Here is a 16,343-nt window from a genome sequence, read left to right as displayed (position 1 = left end):
CATTTACATTGGAAGATTGAAGACTGATGTGAAGGACGACTCTGTACAGCGCTGCAGAATATGCTGGTGCTATAGTAACATGTATACAATAGGTTGAACTTGACAGAATTGTCTTTTCTTAACCTTATGAACCAAGTAATAATTACAAAATAGATAAATCAGATAATGAAGGCACTGACACCACAGACACCAGCATCTACTGTAGAGGTCTCAAACTGTGGCCCTCCAGATGTTGCAAAACTTCAACTCCCAGCATGTCCGGACAGCCGTTGGCTGTCCGGGCATGCTGGGAGTTTAAGTTTTGCAACATCTGGAGGGCCACAGTTTGAGACCACTGATCTACTGACACCTCAAAGCTTGTGTGGTATAATGCCAAGATAATACAGTATGTGAGACAAATGTAGCGATAGCCAGCCGCATCACTTTGGGGGGGGGGGGGGGGAGTCCCTGAGAAGTTTCCACTACTCCTACGTCAAAGACACTTGGTGTGTGGGGAGGGAGGGCAGGTAAAGCGCTCTACTATTCTCTCTCAGTAGTCCTGGGGAACACCGTACCAAGTTGTGTGACAGGTGGTAGGCATGCCATGAGCAATGATGGGCATGGAGAGCAACGCGCTATAGAAGTGGGGAGGGACATGCATGTATGGCAGAGATGAAGTAATGCATCATACAGAGTAAAGATAGCAGCATGTTATGCATCATACTACAGAAGCAACATCCTATATACATAGTAAAAGGTCACAGCATGTAATGCATAATACTACAAAAGCTTCATGTATGCAGAGTAAAGATAGCAGCATGTAATGAATAATACTACAGAAGTAACATCCTATATACATAGTAAAAGGTCACAGCATGTAATGCATAATACTACAAAAGCTTCATGTATGCAGAGTAATGATAGCAGCATGTAAAGCGTTACAGCACAGAACCAATGCCTGTATACGTAGGCAGCATACATACTGTACAGCATTTCCACAACAGATGGATATTCTATAGAAGCAGCTTACACAGACGTATTATACAGTGTGCAGCGTGTAATGCATCAAACCGCAGCACTGACATGCATGGAGGCTGGAGAACAAAGATGCAACATTTTCTGCAGCAGTAGTATACATAAACAGAGGGGAGGCACATACTGCGAAACCTCGCACACAGACCACCCCTCTATCCCGACCAAGCTGCCTATGACATTTCTGCACACTCTAGTGGGTCATGTGAAAGAGGCAGCATTCTGTGCACACTCTAGTGGGTCATGTGACAGAGGCAGCACGCGTGCACAATCTAGTGGGTCATGTGACAGAGGCAGCATTCCGTGCACACTCTAGTGGGTCATGTGACAGAGGCAGCACGCGTGCACAATCTAGTGGGTCATGTGACAGAGGCAGCACGTGTGCACAATCTAGTGGGTCATGTGACAGAGGCAGCATTCCGTGCACATTCTAGTGGGTCATGTGACAGAGGCAGCATTCCGTGCACACTCTAGTGGGTCATGTGACGGAGGGAGCACGCGTGCACACTCTAGTGGGTCATGTGACGGAGGCAGCATTCCGTGCACACTCTAGTGGGTCATGTGACAGAGGCAGCATTCCGTGCACACTCTAGTGGGTCTTGTGACAGAGGCAGCGTTCCGTGCACACTCAGTGGGTCATGTGACAGAGGCAGCATTCCGTGCACACTCTAGTGGGTCATGTGACGGAGGGAGCACGCGTGCACACTCTAGTGGGTCATGTGACGGAGGCAGCACGCGTGCACACTAGTGGGTCATGTGACAGAGGCAGCATTCAGTGCACATTCTAGTGGGTCATGTGACAGAGGCAGCATTCCGTGCACACTCTAGTGGGTCTTGTGACAGAGGCAGCGTTCCGTGCACACTCAGTGGGTCATGTGACAGAGGCAGCATTCCGTGCACACTCAGTGGGTCTTGTGACAGAGGCAGCATTCCGTGCACACTCTAATGGGTCATGTGACGGAGGGAGCACGCGTGCACAATCTAGTGGGTCATGTGACAGAAGCAGCATTCCGTGCACATTCTAGTGGGTCATGTGACAGAGGCAGCATTCCGTGCACACTCTAGTGGGTCATGTGACGGAGGGAGCACGCGTGCACACTCTAGTGGGTCATGTGACAGAGGCAGCACGCGTGCACACTCTAGTGGGTCATGTGACAGAGGCAGCATTCCGTGCACATTCTAGTGGGTCATGTGACAGAGGCAGCATTCCGTGCACACTCTAGTGGGTCTTGTGACAGAGGCAGCGTTCCGTGCACACTCAGTGGGTCATGTGACGGAGGCAGCGTTCCGTGCACACTCAGTGGGTCTTGTGACAGAGGCAGCATTCCGTGCACACTCTAGTGGGTCATGTGACAGAGGCAGCACGCGTGCACACTCTAGTGGGTCATGTGACAGAGGCAGCACGCGTGCACACTCTAGTGGGTCATGTGACAGAGGCAGCACGCGTGCACACTCTAGTGGGTCATGTGACAGAGGCAGCACGCGTGCACACTCTAGTGGGTCATGTGACAGAGGCAGCATTCCGTGCACATTCTAGTGGGTCATGTGACAGAGGCAGCACGCGTGCACAATCTAGTGGGTCATGTGACAGAGGCAGCATTCCGTGCACATTCTAGTGGGTCATGTGACAGAGGCGGCATTCCGTGCACACTCTAGTGGGTCTTGTGACAGAGGCGGCATTCCGTGCACACTCAGTGGGTCATGTGACAGAGGCAGCATTCCGTGCACACTCTAGTGGGTCTTGTGACGGAGGCAGCATTCCGTGCACACTCTAGTGGGTCTTGTGACGGAGGCAGCATTCCGTGCACACTCTAGTGGGTCATGTGACGGAGGGAGCACGCGTGCACAATCTAGTGGGTCATGTGACGGAGGGAGCATTCCGTGCACATTCTAGTGGGTCATGTGACAGAGGCAGCATTCCGTGCACACTCTAGTGGGTCTTGTGACAGAGGCAGCGTTCCGTGCACACTCAGTGGGTCATGTGACAGAGGCAGCATTCCGTGCACACTCTAGTGGGTCTTGTGACAGAGGCAGCAAGCGTGCACACTAGTGGGTCATGTGACAGAGGCAGCATGCGTGCACACTAGTGGGTCATGAGACAGGCAGCACGCGTGCACACTAGTGGGTCATGTGACAGAGGCAGCATGCGTGCACAGTAGTGGGTCATGTGACAGAGGCAGCATGCGTGCACACTAGTGGGTCATGAGACAGGCAGCACGCGTGCACACTAGTGGGTCATGTGATAGAGGCAGCACGCGTGCACACTAGTGGGTCATGTGACAGAGGCAGCACGCGTGCACACTAGTGGGTCATGTGACAGAGGCAGCATGCGTGCACACTAGTGGGTCATGTGACAGAGGCAGCATGCGTGCACACTAGTGGGTCACGTGACGGAGGCAGCATGCACGCACACTAGTGAGTCACGTGACGGAGGCAGCATGCACGCACACTAGTGAGTCATGTGACGGAGGCAGCACGTGTGCACACTAGTGGGTCATGTGACGGAGGCAGCATTCAGTGCACATTCTAGTGGGTCATGTGACAGAGGCAGCATTCCGTGCACACTCTAGTGGGTCTTGTGACAGAGGCAGCGTTCCGTGCACACTCAGTGGGTCATGTGACAGAGGCAGCATTCCGTGCACACTCAGTGGGTCTTGTGACAGAGGCAGCATTCCGTGCACACTCTAATGGGTCATGTGACGGAGGGAGCACGCGTGCACAATCTAGTGGGTCATGTGACAGAGGCAGCATTCCGTGCACATTCTAGTGGGTCATGTGACAGAGGCAGCATTCCGTGCACACTCTAGTGGGTCATGTGACGGAGGGAGCACGCGTGCACACTCTAGTGGGTCATGTGACAGAGGCAGCACGCGTGCACACTCTAGTGGGTCATGTGACAGAGGCAGCATTCCGTGCACATTCTAGTGGGTCATGTGACAGAGGCAGCATTCCGTGCACACTCTAGTGGGTCTTGTGACAGAGGCAGCGTTCCGTGCACACTCAGTGGGTCATGTGACGGAGGCAGCGTTCCGTGCACACTCAGTGGGTCTTGTGACAGAGGCAGCATTCCGTGCACACTCTAGTGGGTCATGTGACAGAGGCAGCACGCGTGCACACTCTAGTGGGTCATGTGACAGAGGCAGCACGCGTGCACACTCTAGTGGGTCATGTGACAGAGGCAGCACGCGTGCACACTCTAGTGGGTCATGTGACAGAGGCAGCACGCGTGCACACTCTAGTGGGTCATGTGACAGAGGCAGCATTCCGTGCACATTCTAGTGGGTCATGTGACAGAGGCAGCACGCGTGCACAATCTAGTGGGTCATGTGACAGAGGCAGCATTCCGTGCACATTCTAGTGGGTCATGTGACAGAGGCGGCATTCCGTGCACACTCTAGTGGGTCTTGTGACAGAGGCGGCATTCCGTGCACACTCAGTGGGTCATGTGACAGAGGCAGCATTCCGTGCACACTCTAGTGGGTCTTGTGACGGAGGCAGCATTCCGTGCACACTCTAGTGGGTCTTGTGACGGAGGCAGCATTCCGTGCACACTCTAGTGGGTCATGTGACGGAGGGAGCACGCGTGCACAATCTAGTGGGTCATGTGACGGAGGGAGCATTCCGTGCACATTCTAGTGGGTCATGTGACAGAGGCAGCATTCCGTGCACACTCTAGTGGGTCTTGTGACAGAGGCAGCGTTCCGTGCACACTCAGTGGGTCATGTGACAGAGGCAGCATTCCGTGCACACTCTAGTGGGTCTTGTGACAGAGGCAGCAAGCGTGCACACTAGTGGGTCATGTGACAGAGGCAGCATGCGTGCACACTAGTGGGTCATGAGACAGGCAGCACGCGTGCACACTAGTGGGTCATGTGACAGAGGCAGCATGCGTGCACAGTAGTGGGTCATGTGACAGAGGCAGCATGCGTGCACACTAGTGGGTCATGAGACAGGCAGCACGCGTGCACACTAGTGGGTCATGTGATAGAGGCAGCACGCGTGCACACTAGTGGGTCATGTGACAGAGGCAGCACGCGTGCACACTAGTGGGTCATGTGACAGAGGCAGCATGCGTGCACACTAGTGGGTCATGTGACAGAGGCAGCATGCGTGCACACTAGTGGGTCACGTGACGGAGGCAGCATGCACGCACACTAGTGAGTCACGTGACGGAGGCAGCATGCACGCACACTAGTGAGTCATGTGACGGAGGCAGCACGTGTGCACACTAGTGGGTCATGTGACGGAGGCAGCATGCACGCACACTAGTGGGTCATGTGACGGAGGCAGCATGCACGCACACTAGTGGGTCATGTAACAAAAAACTGGCAGGTCATGTGAGAGAAGCAGCATGTACCTTGTGCGACCTGTTTGGTTGCTATGGTCCTCTCCTGCACATAGACTGGACAGCGTACTGAATGATCAGGAGCCTGTTCTTTACTTTGCACAGAAGTAAAGCTCACAAAACCACCAACAATGTCTCCCATGTGATGCACTGAGGTGGTGAATATACTGTCACACAGTCAGCGGGCACAGTACCAGGCCACACAACTATTAGGATTTCACGAGGCGCCTACCTACCTGGTGGTGCTTATCTGTTTTGCAGATGTCAACTTCAGGGATAACCCACACAGCGGCAATAGGTCAAAAGTTTGAGAAGTTCTGCAGACTATGAAGTGTGGTGGGCACCATGCCCCTGAAAAGAGGTGTGTTGGGCATTATGCCCTCGACATGTGGTGGGCATTCTGCACTAGGCACAATGTCAGTGGTGGGAACCCTGTGCCTGGCATGCATTGTGGGCACGCTGTGTGTGGAGGGCACTCTGTGGCATGCTGTTGGGCACCCAGGGGCAGGCTGTCTGAGGTGGGCACCCAGGGGCAGGCTGTCTGAGGTGGGCACCCTGTGGCAGGCTGTCTGAGGTGGGCACCCTGTGGCAGGCTGTCTGAGGTGGGCACCCAGGGGCAGGCTGTCTGAGGTGGGCACCCAGGGGCAGGCTGTCTGAGGTGGGCACCCTGTGGCAGGCTGTCTGAGGTGGGCACCCTGTGGCAGGCTGTCTGAGGTGGGCACCCTGTGGCAGGCTGTCTGAGGTGGGCACCCAGGGGCAGGCTGTCTGAGGTGGGCACCCAGGGGCAGGCTGTCTGAGGTGGGCACCCAGGGGCAGGCTGTCTGAGGTGGGCACCCAGGGGCAGGCTGTCTGAGGTGGGCACCCAGGGGCAGGCTGTCTGAGGTGGGCACCCTGGGGCAGGCTGTCTGAGGTGGGCACCCTGGGGCAGGCTGTCTGAGGTGGGCACCCAGGGGCAGGCTGTCTGAGGTGGGCACCCAGGGGCAGGCTGTCTGAGGTGGGCACCCAGGGGCAGGCTGTCTGAGGTGGGCACCCAGGGGCAGGCTGTCTGAGGTGGGCACCCAGGGGCAGGCTGTCTGAGGTGGGCACCCAGGGGCAGGCTGTCTGAGGTGGGCACCCAGGGGCAGGCTGTCTGAGGTGGGCACCCAGGGGCAGGCTGTCTGAGGTGGGCACCCAGTGGCAGGCTGTCTGAGGTGGGCACCCAGGGGCAGGCTGTCTGAGGTGGGCACCCAGGGGCATGCTGAGTGTGGTGGGCACCCAGTGGCAGGCTGTCTGAGGTGGGCACCCAGGGGCAGGCTGTCTGAGGTGGGCACCCAGTGGCAGGCTGTCTGAGGTGGGCACCCAGTGGCAGGCTGTCTGAGGTGGGCACCCTGTGGTACACATGACGTGTGACAGCTGCTGTCCTGTCAGGTGCGGGCCCTAAAGCCGCAGCTCCCCCTCCCCCGGGGTCACGGATGGGCACTTACTTCTTACGGACTCTCTGTAGCGGGGAGGCTCCATCTTTCCGGGGGCGGCCCCGGGGTCTTTTGTCCGTGGCTGCTGGGCTGGCAGGGGCCGGGGGCCCGGGCTGCTCACAGGCGGACTCTAGGTTCTTGTCCTCGGATGACATCCTAGGGACGGGGGCCGCATTGATCCTCCCCGGGCTCAGGCCGTCGCATCGTCGGGTGGATGTTGCGGGTGACACTGCGGGGCGGATTCGGGGAGGGACGGAGAGGAGGTGGAGGCCCCGGCTTACCCCTTGGGATAACAACAAAGACGGAGGAAGGGGGCAGCACGGGAGACACGGGCCCCCCGGAGCCTCTCCTTACGGTATATGTCGCGGCCTCACCCCGCTGTCTCTGAAGCAATCCGGTCAGCACGAATCCCGAGCGAGTCACTGTGTGTGCGACAAGCTGCGTGTGACTCACTTCCCCCTCCCTGCGGGCTCACAGCTTCCCGAACGCGCATGCGCGCCGGCAGGAGGGGGAGGGTGGGCGCGCTGCTAGTGACGTCACTAAACCCAGTCTCCGCCCTCCTCACTCTGACAGCGGAGGGCGGCTGGGGTCACCAGGGAAACCTGGAGCGCTGGAGCAGTGACGTCACGGGATCCGGAGTAGCGAATCCTAGTGATCCCCGAGCTGGAGCCGAAGGCTGTCAGGGCATGCTGGGAGTAGTAGTTTGGGAACAGCTGGGGTGTCACTGCTCACAGCGCTTAACTACGTAACTTCCAGCAGGATTTAGACTAATGGTAACTCTGGTGCGTGTTCACATTGCATTTATCAGTCACTCAAGTGTGCAAATTATATTTATTCATAATCTATATAAAAGTACAGTCACTAAATACATTGGGGGGATTTATCAAAACTGTCCAGAGGAAAAGTTGCTGAATTGCCCATAGCAACCAATCAGATCACTTCTTTCATTTTTAACAAGGCCTCTGCAAAATGAAAGAAGCGATCTGATTGGTTGCTATGGGCAACTGGGCAACTTTTCCTCTGGACAGTTTTGATAAATCTCCCCCATTGCATTTATATCCTGCAGCTGTATACTGTATTTTACTGGTTCTCATCTGGCGTCTTTACATTCACAATTCTATAGGCGTCAGAGCTAAAATCTCCCAGCATTCCCTGCTGATTCAATGACCGCATAGAGCAGTGGTTTTCACCTCCAGGTGTTGTAAAACTACAATCCAAGCATGGGTGGCCCTCCAAATATTGCAAGTCTACAACTTCCAGCATGGGTGGGCCTACAGATGTTGCAAAACTACAACTCCCAGCATGCCCGAACAGCCAGCATTGTACAATAATTTGATGTAGAAAAAAACAACCGTTCATCTGCATTATAAGCTCTCACCCTATAGACAGGCTTGTTGACTGCTTCCGCTGTAGCAGCCCCTCTTAACAAATGTCACGATTCGGCTGGCAGGAGGTGGATCCTCTGTGCCAGAGAGGGATTGGCGTGGACCGTGCTAGTGGACCGGTTCTAAGTTACTACTGGTTTTCACCAGAGCCCGCCGCAAAGCGGGATGGTCTTGCAGCGGCGGTAGTAACCAGGTCGTATCCACTAGCAACGGCTCAACCTCTCTGACTGCTGAAGATAGGCGCGGTACAAGGGAGTAGACAAGAGCAAGGTCGGACGTAGCAGAAGGTCGAGGCAGGCAGCAAGGATCGTAGTCAGGGGCAACGGCAAGAGGTCTGGAACACAGGCTAGGAACACACAAGGGAACGCTTTCACTGGCACGATGGCAACAAGATCCGGCGAGGGAGTGCAGGGGAAGTGAGGTATACATAGGGAGTGCACAGGTGAACACACTAATTAGACCAACTGCGCCAATCAGCGGCGCAGTGGCCCTTTAAATCGCAGAGACCCGGCGCGCGCGCGCCCTAGGGAGCGGGGCCGCGCGCGCCGGGACAGGACCGACGGAGAGCGAGTCAGGTATGGGAGCCGGGGTGCGCATCGCGAGCGGGCGCCACCCGCATCGCGAATCGCATCCCGGCTGGGGGCGGTATCGCAGCGCACCCGGTCAGTAGATCTGACCGGGGCGCTGCAGTAACGAGGATGTTGCGAGCGTTCCGGGGAGGAGCGGGGACCCGGAGCGCTCGGCGTAACAACAAATATTCATGAGGGAAGCTACGGAGACAATACCACCTTGAAATGAGTGGACTACACAACTATCCGTCACACAAAATACATATATAATAGATATTATATGACCAGTCCTTACAGGATAGTAAAGAAAGAGGCGAGATGGAGAGAAATAGAAGAAAAAGGAAGGGAAAAAGATAGAAAAAATAAGCTTACTCAATATAATGTAGTAAATGTAGACAGTAGAATTATAGAAAACCTGAATCAAGGTTAGGAATAATATGAACAATGTTTAATAGTATTAATAAATATCACACCTCACATCTGGGCAAGGCCCTTTCACCAGATGTTACATATAAATACATATGAATGTAAGAATATATGAATACAACAACCACCTAAAAGATCAGTATATAGAGATGGCCTGAAAATGTCCGTATATAGAGAAAAAATTGTGAATGTCCGTATATAAGAGAGTTCAATGATATGATATCATGGTAAATTGCAGTGTGATAAGTTCAGGGAGTAGTAGTTTACAATACACTTGGTATATTCGATAGTACCTGTAAGCCAGGATATAGGTCACTTACTGACAATATGCGGCCGGTATTCTCGAGAGTCAGTAAGTGACCTATATCCTGGCTTACAGGTACTATCGAATATACCAAGTGTATTGTAAACTACTACTCCCTGAACTTATCACACTGCAATTTACCATGATATCATATCATTGAACTTTCTTATATACGGATATTCACAATTTTTACTATATATACAGACATTTTCAGGCCATCTCTATATACTCATCTTTTAGGTGGTTGTTGTATTCATATATTCTTACATTCATATGTATTTATATGTAACATCTGGTGAAAGGGCCTTGCCCAGATGTGGGTGTGATATTTATTAATACTATTAAACATTGTTCATATTATTCCTAACCTTGATTCAGGTTTTCTATAATTCTACTGTCTACATTTACTACATTATATTAAGTAAGCTTGTTTTTTCTATCTTTTTCTCTTTTCCCTTCCTTTTTTCTTCTATTTCTCTCCATCTCGCCTCTTCTCTTTACTATCCTGGTAGGACTGGTCATGTAATATCTATTATATATGTATTTTCCATGTTACAAGGTCTTTATGGGATTTAGACCAATCCAGTTAACCTCATGATAGCTTACCTGAGTGAGCTACACATACCCCATAGATTTCTGAATCACACAAAAGTGCGCTGAAGCCATTGTACATTCCTGACAACGCTATATTATTAAATTATGTGTCTTGGGAGTTAAAGTTTTTTTTTAATACAAGTTTTTGTTAGCAGAATACCCCTTTAAAGCATTACTGTCAACTTTTGACATATCACACACAGTTATACACTCCACTCCCTGACTTGCTGCTAAGTCCGACTCATTGGAGGAGACAGACTCTGCCGACTTTTAGGCCGCGTTCACAAGATGAAAATTCTGCATATCTGCATCAAATCTGCATCCTCACTCATTCAGTGCAGAATTCTGCAGATTTTAAACACGTGCGGAATTCGTGCTTAATCCGTGCATAAATTTCTGCACGGATTCCACATGATTCTGCATCTCAGTAAAAAAGATCGATTTTATTTAATTGAACAGTGATAGTTTGTGCAGATTCCACGTGGACTCTGCATGCATTCCGCACAAATTCAGTGGAAAGTCAGTCCCATTGACTTCAATGGCATTCCGCATGCGGAAATTCTGCTGTGTGAATGACAGTACGGAATCCCATTAAAGTTGATGGGCAATACATATAGGCGGATTTTCCGTTGTATGAACGCGGCCTTACTGGAGCTGATATCCTGCAATGAGGCAGATTGAGCGCTGAGCCGTGCACTTTCCTAGCTATTTTTATCGGTGAGGGTCTTCTCAGCAGTAAGGGTGCATTCACACCATGTTTGGGGGATACAGCAGCCGAATCCAGTGGGAGAATTTAAAAACCAGCCGCTGCCGTATCTCCACCAGACCCGCACCGCATCCCATCAATTTGAATGAGCCAAAGGGAGTCAGATAGTGACTCCGGTCGGCTCATTTTTGAACCATATCAGTGTTATTGCTAGACTAAAAACTGTGGCAGACCATGGTTTTTAGTCCCGCAACAAAACCCTATACGGTCCAAAAGTGAGCCAACTGGAGACACTATCTGACTTCATCCAGCTCATTCAAATGGATGGGATTCAGCGTGGGTAAATATGGTTTAATTATGGTCTAATTTTTATCATATAATTTATATCATATAGTAAAGAGTCATTTTTTTAGATGTTTTAGTTTCGTTAGGAAAAAGTTAATAAATTGTGCAAAAAGTAAGTAAGAATAGTTTGCAATGTATATTTCTTTGAAGCAGATTCACACTAAAATAAACTGTTTTTTCAGGACAAACTATAAGTACATTTTAGTTAGGAGGCAGCACTGTTTTTTATTTATTTATTGATGTTTTAGACTGGGTTCAGACAAAGCGGTAGTCTGTTTCTGCTGTGGAAACTCTGCTGAGTGCACTGTGCAGCAGAAAACAAAGGAATTGAAAACAAAGGAATTCTGCAATAACGGAATTTCCCGCAGGACATTTATTAGTGGCATAAACAGTTACTTTGGTGCAAACGTTTTGTGTGAAGTACAGCTAACGCTAAAATTTGCCCTTATTAACATTCTGGGGAGGAATTTATCATTCCCTGCTTAGTGCTCCGTTTTTACCGCAAATTGGGGATTTGTGCAAAAAACTTGTTCAGTTTGCCACTTTGTGCTGGTGCAGGGAATGGATAGATCCCCCTTCTGTGTTTACTAGTCTTACTGGATCCCAGACCGGCATCTTATCTTACTAAGTAGAACAGACTACCTGCCTGCGGAGAACAATACCCTCAGAATAGAGCGATCTCTTATAACAGAACTGGTTCTGGTAGGATTTTTGTTTATTTGTTTGCTTTGTATACATTGGACATTGTCATGTACACAGAACAGATAAGGGATAGATAGGCATCTGCAGAGAGATCCCCTTTAAATCGAAGACTTTTATATTGACAGAATCAATGAAACCTTGTAGACATGTAAAAACATATTTGGGCATGTTCAGACAGTTATGGATTTATACTTTGTTTACCTCGTATTTTGCTGTGGTTTTCAATGTGGTTAGCTACTTTTAATGGGGCTTATCTACATCAAGGCTAGCCAATGTGTTTTTTATGTCAAAAAGTGACTTGTCACTTCTTTTTTAATCCCAGTTTGTAAATCTGCATTGGAAAAACACTGGGACACAAGTTTCCTTCAGATTCCACTTGCATGCGTTTCATCATTTTAAGCGTCTATATCAATCTTCACATCTAGATTACTTAACCCCTTAAAGAAGACATGTGGTCAACCGAAATGCGCGTTTACTGTCATTAAACAGATAGGAAAGGCCTTGATAACACACAATTTTATATGGGTCTGCCATTAGCTGCTAATTCCCGTGGTCTGCGAAGCGGGTGCCGCTCCAACACTTGCTTCATAGATGGTAAACACACTGTGACATACATACCTTTGGGTAGTGCACCTCTTGGTTGAAGTTTGTTAACTGCTAGACATTATTCTATGATGCACTCAGAGACATTTTGCCCAATTGACAAATTTTGAAAGGAGGTTCATCACTGGATTGGAGAGAAGCAGGATGGTTGTTTCAATAAATGTCCCACCGTCTAGGCCAGTGATGGCGAACCTTTTTGAGCCCGAGTGCCCAAACAGTAATGCACGCCAACTTTTTTCCCCTCAAAGTTCCAGCACAGCAATTAAATCAGAATACTGAGGTTTAAGCTTCGAAAAATCAACTCATACAGTTGCCATAACTAATTAACATCTTTTGCTTTAACTAATTAACATCTTTGTTGTGTGTGTTTGAGGGGTGCTGTGTGTGTGTGAGGTTTTGTGTGTGTGTGTGAGGTGCTATGTGTGTGTAAGGTGCTGTGTGTGTGTGTGTTTGAGAGGTGCTGTGTGTGTGTGTGTTTGAGAGGTGCTGTGCGTGTCTAAAGGTGCTGTGTGTGGGGGTGCTGTGTGTGTGAGGTGCTGTGTGTGAGGCGCTGTGTGTTGGAGGGGTGCTGTGTGTGTGTGGTGCTGTGTGTGTGTGTGTTTGAGGGGTGCTGTGTGTCTAAAGGTGCTGTGTGTGGGGGTGCTGTGTGTGTGTGAGGTGCTGTGTGTGTATGTGAGGTGGTGTGTGTGTGAGGTGTTGTGTGTTTGAGGGGGGCTGTGTGTCTAAAGGTGCTGTGTGTGGGGGTGCTGTGTGTGTGTGAGGTGCTGTGTGTGTGTGTGAGGTGCTATGTGTGTGTAAGGTGCTGTGTGTGTGTGTGTGTTTGAGAGGTGCTATGTGTGTGTGTGTTTGAGAGGTGCTGTGCGTGTCTAAAGGTGCTGTGTGTGGGGGTGCTGTGTGTGTGAGGTGCTGTGTGTGAGGCGCTGTGTGTTTGAGGGGTGCTGTGTGTGTGTGGTGCTGTGTGTGTGTGTGTTTGAGGGGTGCTGTGTGTCTAAAGGTGCTGTGTGTGGGGGTGCTGTGTGTGTGTGAGGTGCTGTGTGTGTATGTGAGGTGGTGTGTGTGTGAGGTGCTGTGTGTTTGAGGGGGGCTGTGTGTGAGGTTTTGTGTGTGTGTGAGGTGCTATGTCTGTGTGAGGTGCTGTGTGTGTGTGTGTGTGTTTGAAAGGTGCTGTGTGTGTCTAAAGGTGCTGTGTGTGTGAGGTGCTGTGTGTTTGAGGGGTGCTGTGTGTGTGTGGTGCTGTGTGTGTGTGTTTGAGGGGTGCTGTGTGTGTGTGAGGTGCTGTGTGTGTTTGAGGGGTGCTGTGTGTCTAAAGGTGCTGTGTGTGGGGGTGCTGTGTGTGTGTGTGAGGTGCTGTGTGTGTGTGTGTGTGTGGTGCTGTGTGTGTGTGTGTTTGAGGGGTGCTGTGTGTCTAAAGGTGCTGTGTGTGGGGGTGCTGTGTGTGTGTGTGTGGTGCTGTGTGTGTGTGTGTGTGTGGTGCTGTGTGTGTGTGTGTTTGAGGGGTGCTGTGTGTCTAAAGGTGCTGTGTGTGGGGGTGATGTGTGTGTGTGAGGTGCTGTGTGTGTGTGTGTTTGAGGGGTGCTGTGTGTCTAAAGGTGCTGTGTGTGGGGGTGCTGTGTGTGTGAGGTGCTGTGTGTAAGGTGCTGTGTGTGAGGTGCTGTGTGTGAGGTGCTGTGTGTGAGGTGCTGTGTGTGAGGTGCTGTGTGTGTGTGTTTGAGGGGTGCTGTGTGTGTGTGGTGCTGTGTGTGTGTGAGGTGCTGTGTGTGTGTGTTTGAGGGGTGCTGTGTGTGTGTGGTGCTGTGTGTGTGTGTTTGAGGGGTGCTGTGTGTCTAAAGGTGCTGTGTGTGAGGTGCTGTGTGTGAGGTGCTGTGTGTGAGGTGCTGTGTGTGTGTGTGTGTGTCTAACCAAGCTGTTAGGAGGTTTTGGGAGCAGTGGTTACATGAGGACTCACATAACAAACAGGCTCTGGACTGTCCAAAAAGACCAGTAGAGAGGACCAAGCACAAGTAGCTCCTACAGTTTCCATATCCACCGTCCATAAAAGAAATGAAAGAGAAAAAAGGCACACGCCCCTAGTGAAGTCCTTTAAATGAAAAAAAACTGTTAAAAAGAGAAAATAATCCAAACTGAGAAGATTTTCATAGCTGAAACAACAGTATTTAATGTTTTCCCCTCATCTTGTTTTGCTGAAAATATTCAGTGATAATTGTCAGATGGACCATATGGGAAGGATGACTAATAGTTTATTTACTTGCTGTCTATAATGTTGTTCATGTTTTCCAGCATGAGTAAAATAATACCAGTCCTCATCACAAATAAAAGAATATCATGTTACAGAGGGAAGCCGGCAAACAAAAATATTTAGGATAATATAGATGGTCAGTGTTACAATGTTATGATACAATAACTCATATTACCCATGCATCATAGATATGGCTGTGCCAGGGAATCATTGGATCTTCATGCTTAGGTTATGGCCTCTTAGGTAAAATGCATCATTTGCCGGCAGGGCCAAGCAAGTCTATGACCAGTTCAGTTCTGCAGAATGCACAAGATGTCACTACTGAAAAGGCCACAGTGGCCCTGAAGATGTGCAATATTTTATGGACACCTAACAGCAATGTCATTTGGACAGTGTATTATTGAATTTGTTACGAATTTCAGGAAAAATTAGATTCGTAATGAATCCGAATATCATCGCGATTCAATGAAACTCCATTTAGTGTGGTCCAGGCTCCAGGGCATCTAAAATGATGGATCCACATGTGAGGACATGGGCAAGGTGGGATGACCCTGAATCACATGCAGCATGCAGCCTATCAGCAGCCAGCCAGCCCTGTGATGTCACAGCCCTATATAATCGGCAGCAATCTTGCAGCCAGCCATCCCAGCAGTTTATGTCAGAGAGAGCATTTTATTCCAGAGAGAGATAGAGCAGTGTGTGTGTTGCACAGAAAAACTGCTTCACAGCAGCGATTCTCCACGAGCCCAAATCACTGCAGAAAAGCACTGACAGGGAAGGGAGAGAGAGAAAGTACACTTTTGGGTCTGCTACACAGCGACTCTGTACTGCTGCAGTGTGGTGTACAACAACTCTAAAGCTTATAGGGGCAAGTTAGGCTGAGCACTAAAAGCCATTGTCACCTGCTATTAGTGCATAATAATAATACTGTACTGGGCTGTACTACACAGCGACTCTGTACTGCTAAAGTGGGGTGTACAACAACTCTAAAGCTAATAGGGGCCAGTTAGGCTGGGCATTAAAAGCCATTGTCACCTTCTATTAGTGCATAAGAATACTGTACTGGGCTGTACTACACAGCGACTCTGTGCTGCAGCACTAGTGTGTACTACAACTGTAAAGCTAACAGGGGCCAGTTAGGGTGAGCATGAAAAGCCATAGTCACCTGATTTCAGTGCCTAATGCAGGTTGCGTAGCAGAGCATATTGTCCTCTCATAAATGTAACCTGTGCGTACATAGGTGGTGTGCTTTTTTTCCCCCTGTCAAACTAATTTGGGCCCACGTACTGTGAAAGGCCAGCCAAACCTACACACTTGTTTCCGTACCCCGGAGTGAAATGCTGAATCCGGTCTGTCGACCACGGTTTTAGGTCCGGTGGAAAACCGCTATATGGGGCAAAAATGAGCTGACCAAAGTCAGCGTTTCACTCCGGTCGGCTAATTGAAATGAATTACATACAAGCGGCATATGGCAGGGATACGGGAGCACTCGGTTTTAGCTTCCCCCAGCCGTATGCGGTCCCGTATGGATGAAAAAGTTATTTGAACCCAGCCTAATACAGTTTTAAGCGTAGTGGAGCGCACAGTCCTCCTCTCATAAAAGTAAACTGTACATATACCTACATGGTGTCCTTTATATATTTTCCTGTTAAACACACTTGTTTCT

The 16,343-nt window shown here is 50.1% G+C and overlaps 1 protein-coding gene across 8 annotated transcripts in view; it reads right to left on the bottom strand.

The window, feature by feature from the left end:
- The window catches only part of KMT2C (lysine methyltransferase 2C), a 279,577-nt gene extending 272,227 nt beyond the window's left edge, over positions 1-7,350 (bottom strand). For 6 of the 8 annotated variants that reach the window (XM_056519603.1, XM_056519611.1, XM_056519607.1 and 3 more), the window contains exon 1: positions 6,820-7,349. In XM_056519603.1, coding sequence (XP_056375578.1) covers positions 6,820-6,962 — 143 coding nt within the window. In that variant the 5' untranslated portion in view covers positions 6,963-7,349. Of the gene's footprint in view, positions 1-6,819 lie in introns of all 8 variants that reach the window. The other 2 variants (XM_056519605.1, XM_056519608.1) reach the window with 2 other exon arrangements.
- Between the last annotated feature and the right edge of the window lie 8,993 nt (positions 7,351-16,343).

Source organism: Hyla sarda, chromosome 5 (genome assembly GCF_029499605.1).
Source record: "Hyla sarda isolate aHylSar1 chromosome 5, aHylSar1.hap1, whole genome shotgun sequence".
In the NCBI taxonomy this organism is placed as follows: domain Eukaryota; kingdom Metazoa; phylum Chordata; class Amphibia; order Anura; family Hylidae; genus Hyla; species Hyla sarda.
This window is presented reverse-complemented; position numbering and strand designations above follow the sequence as displayed.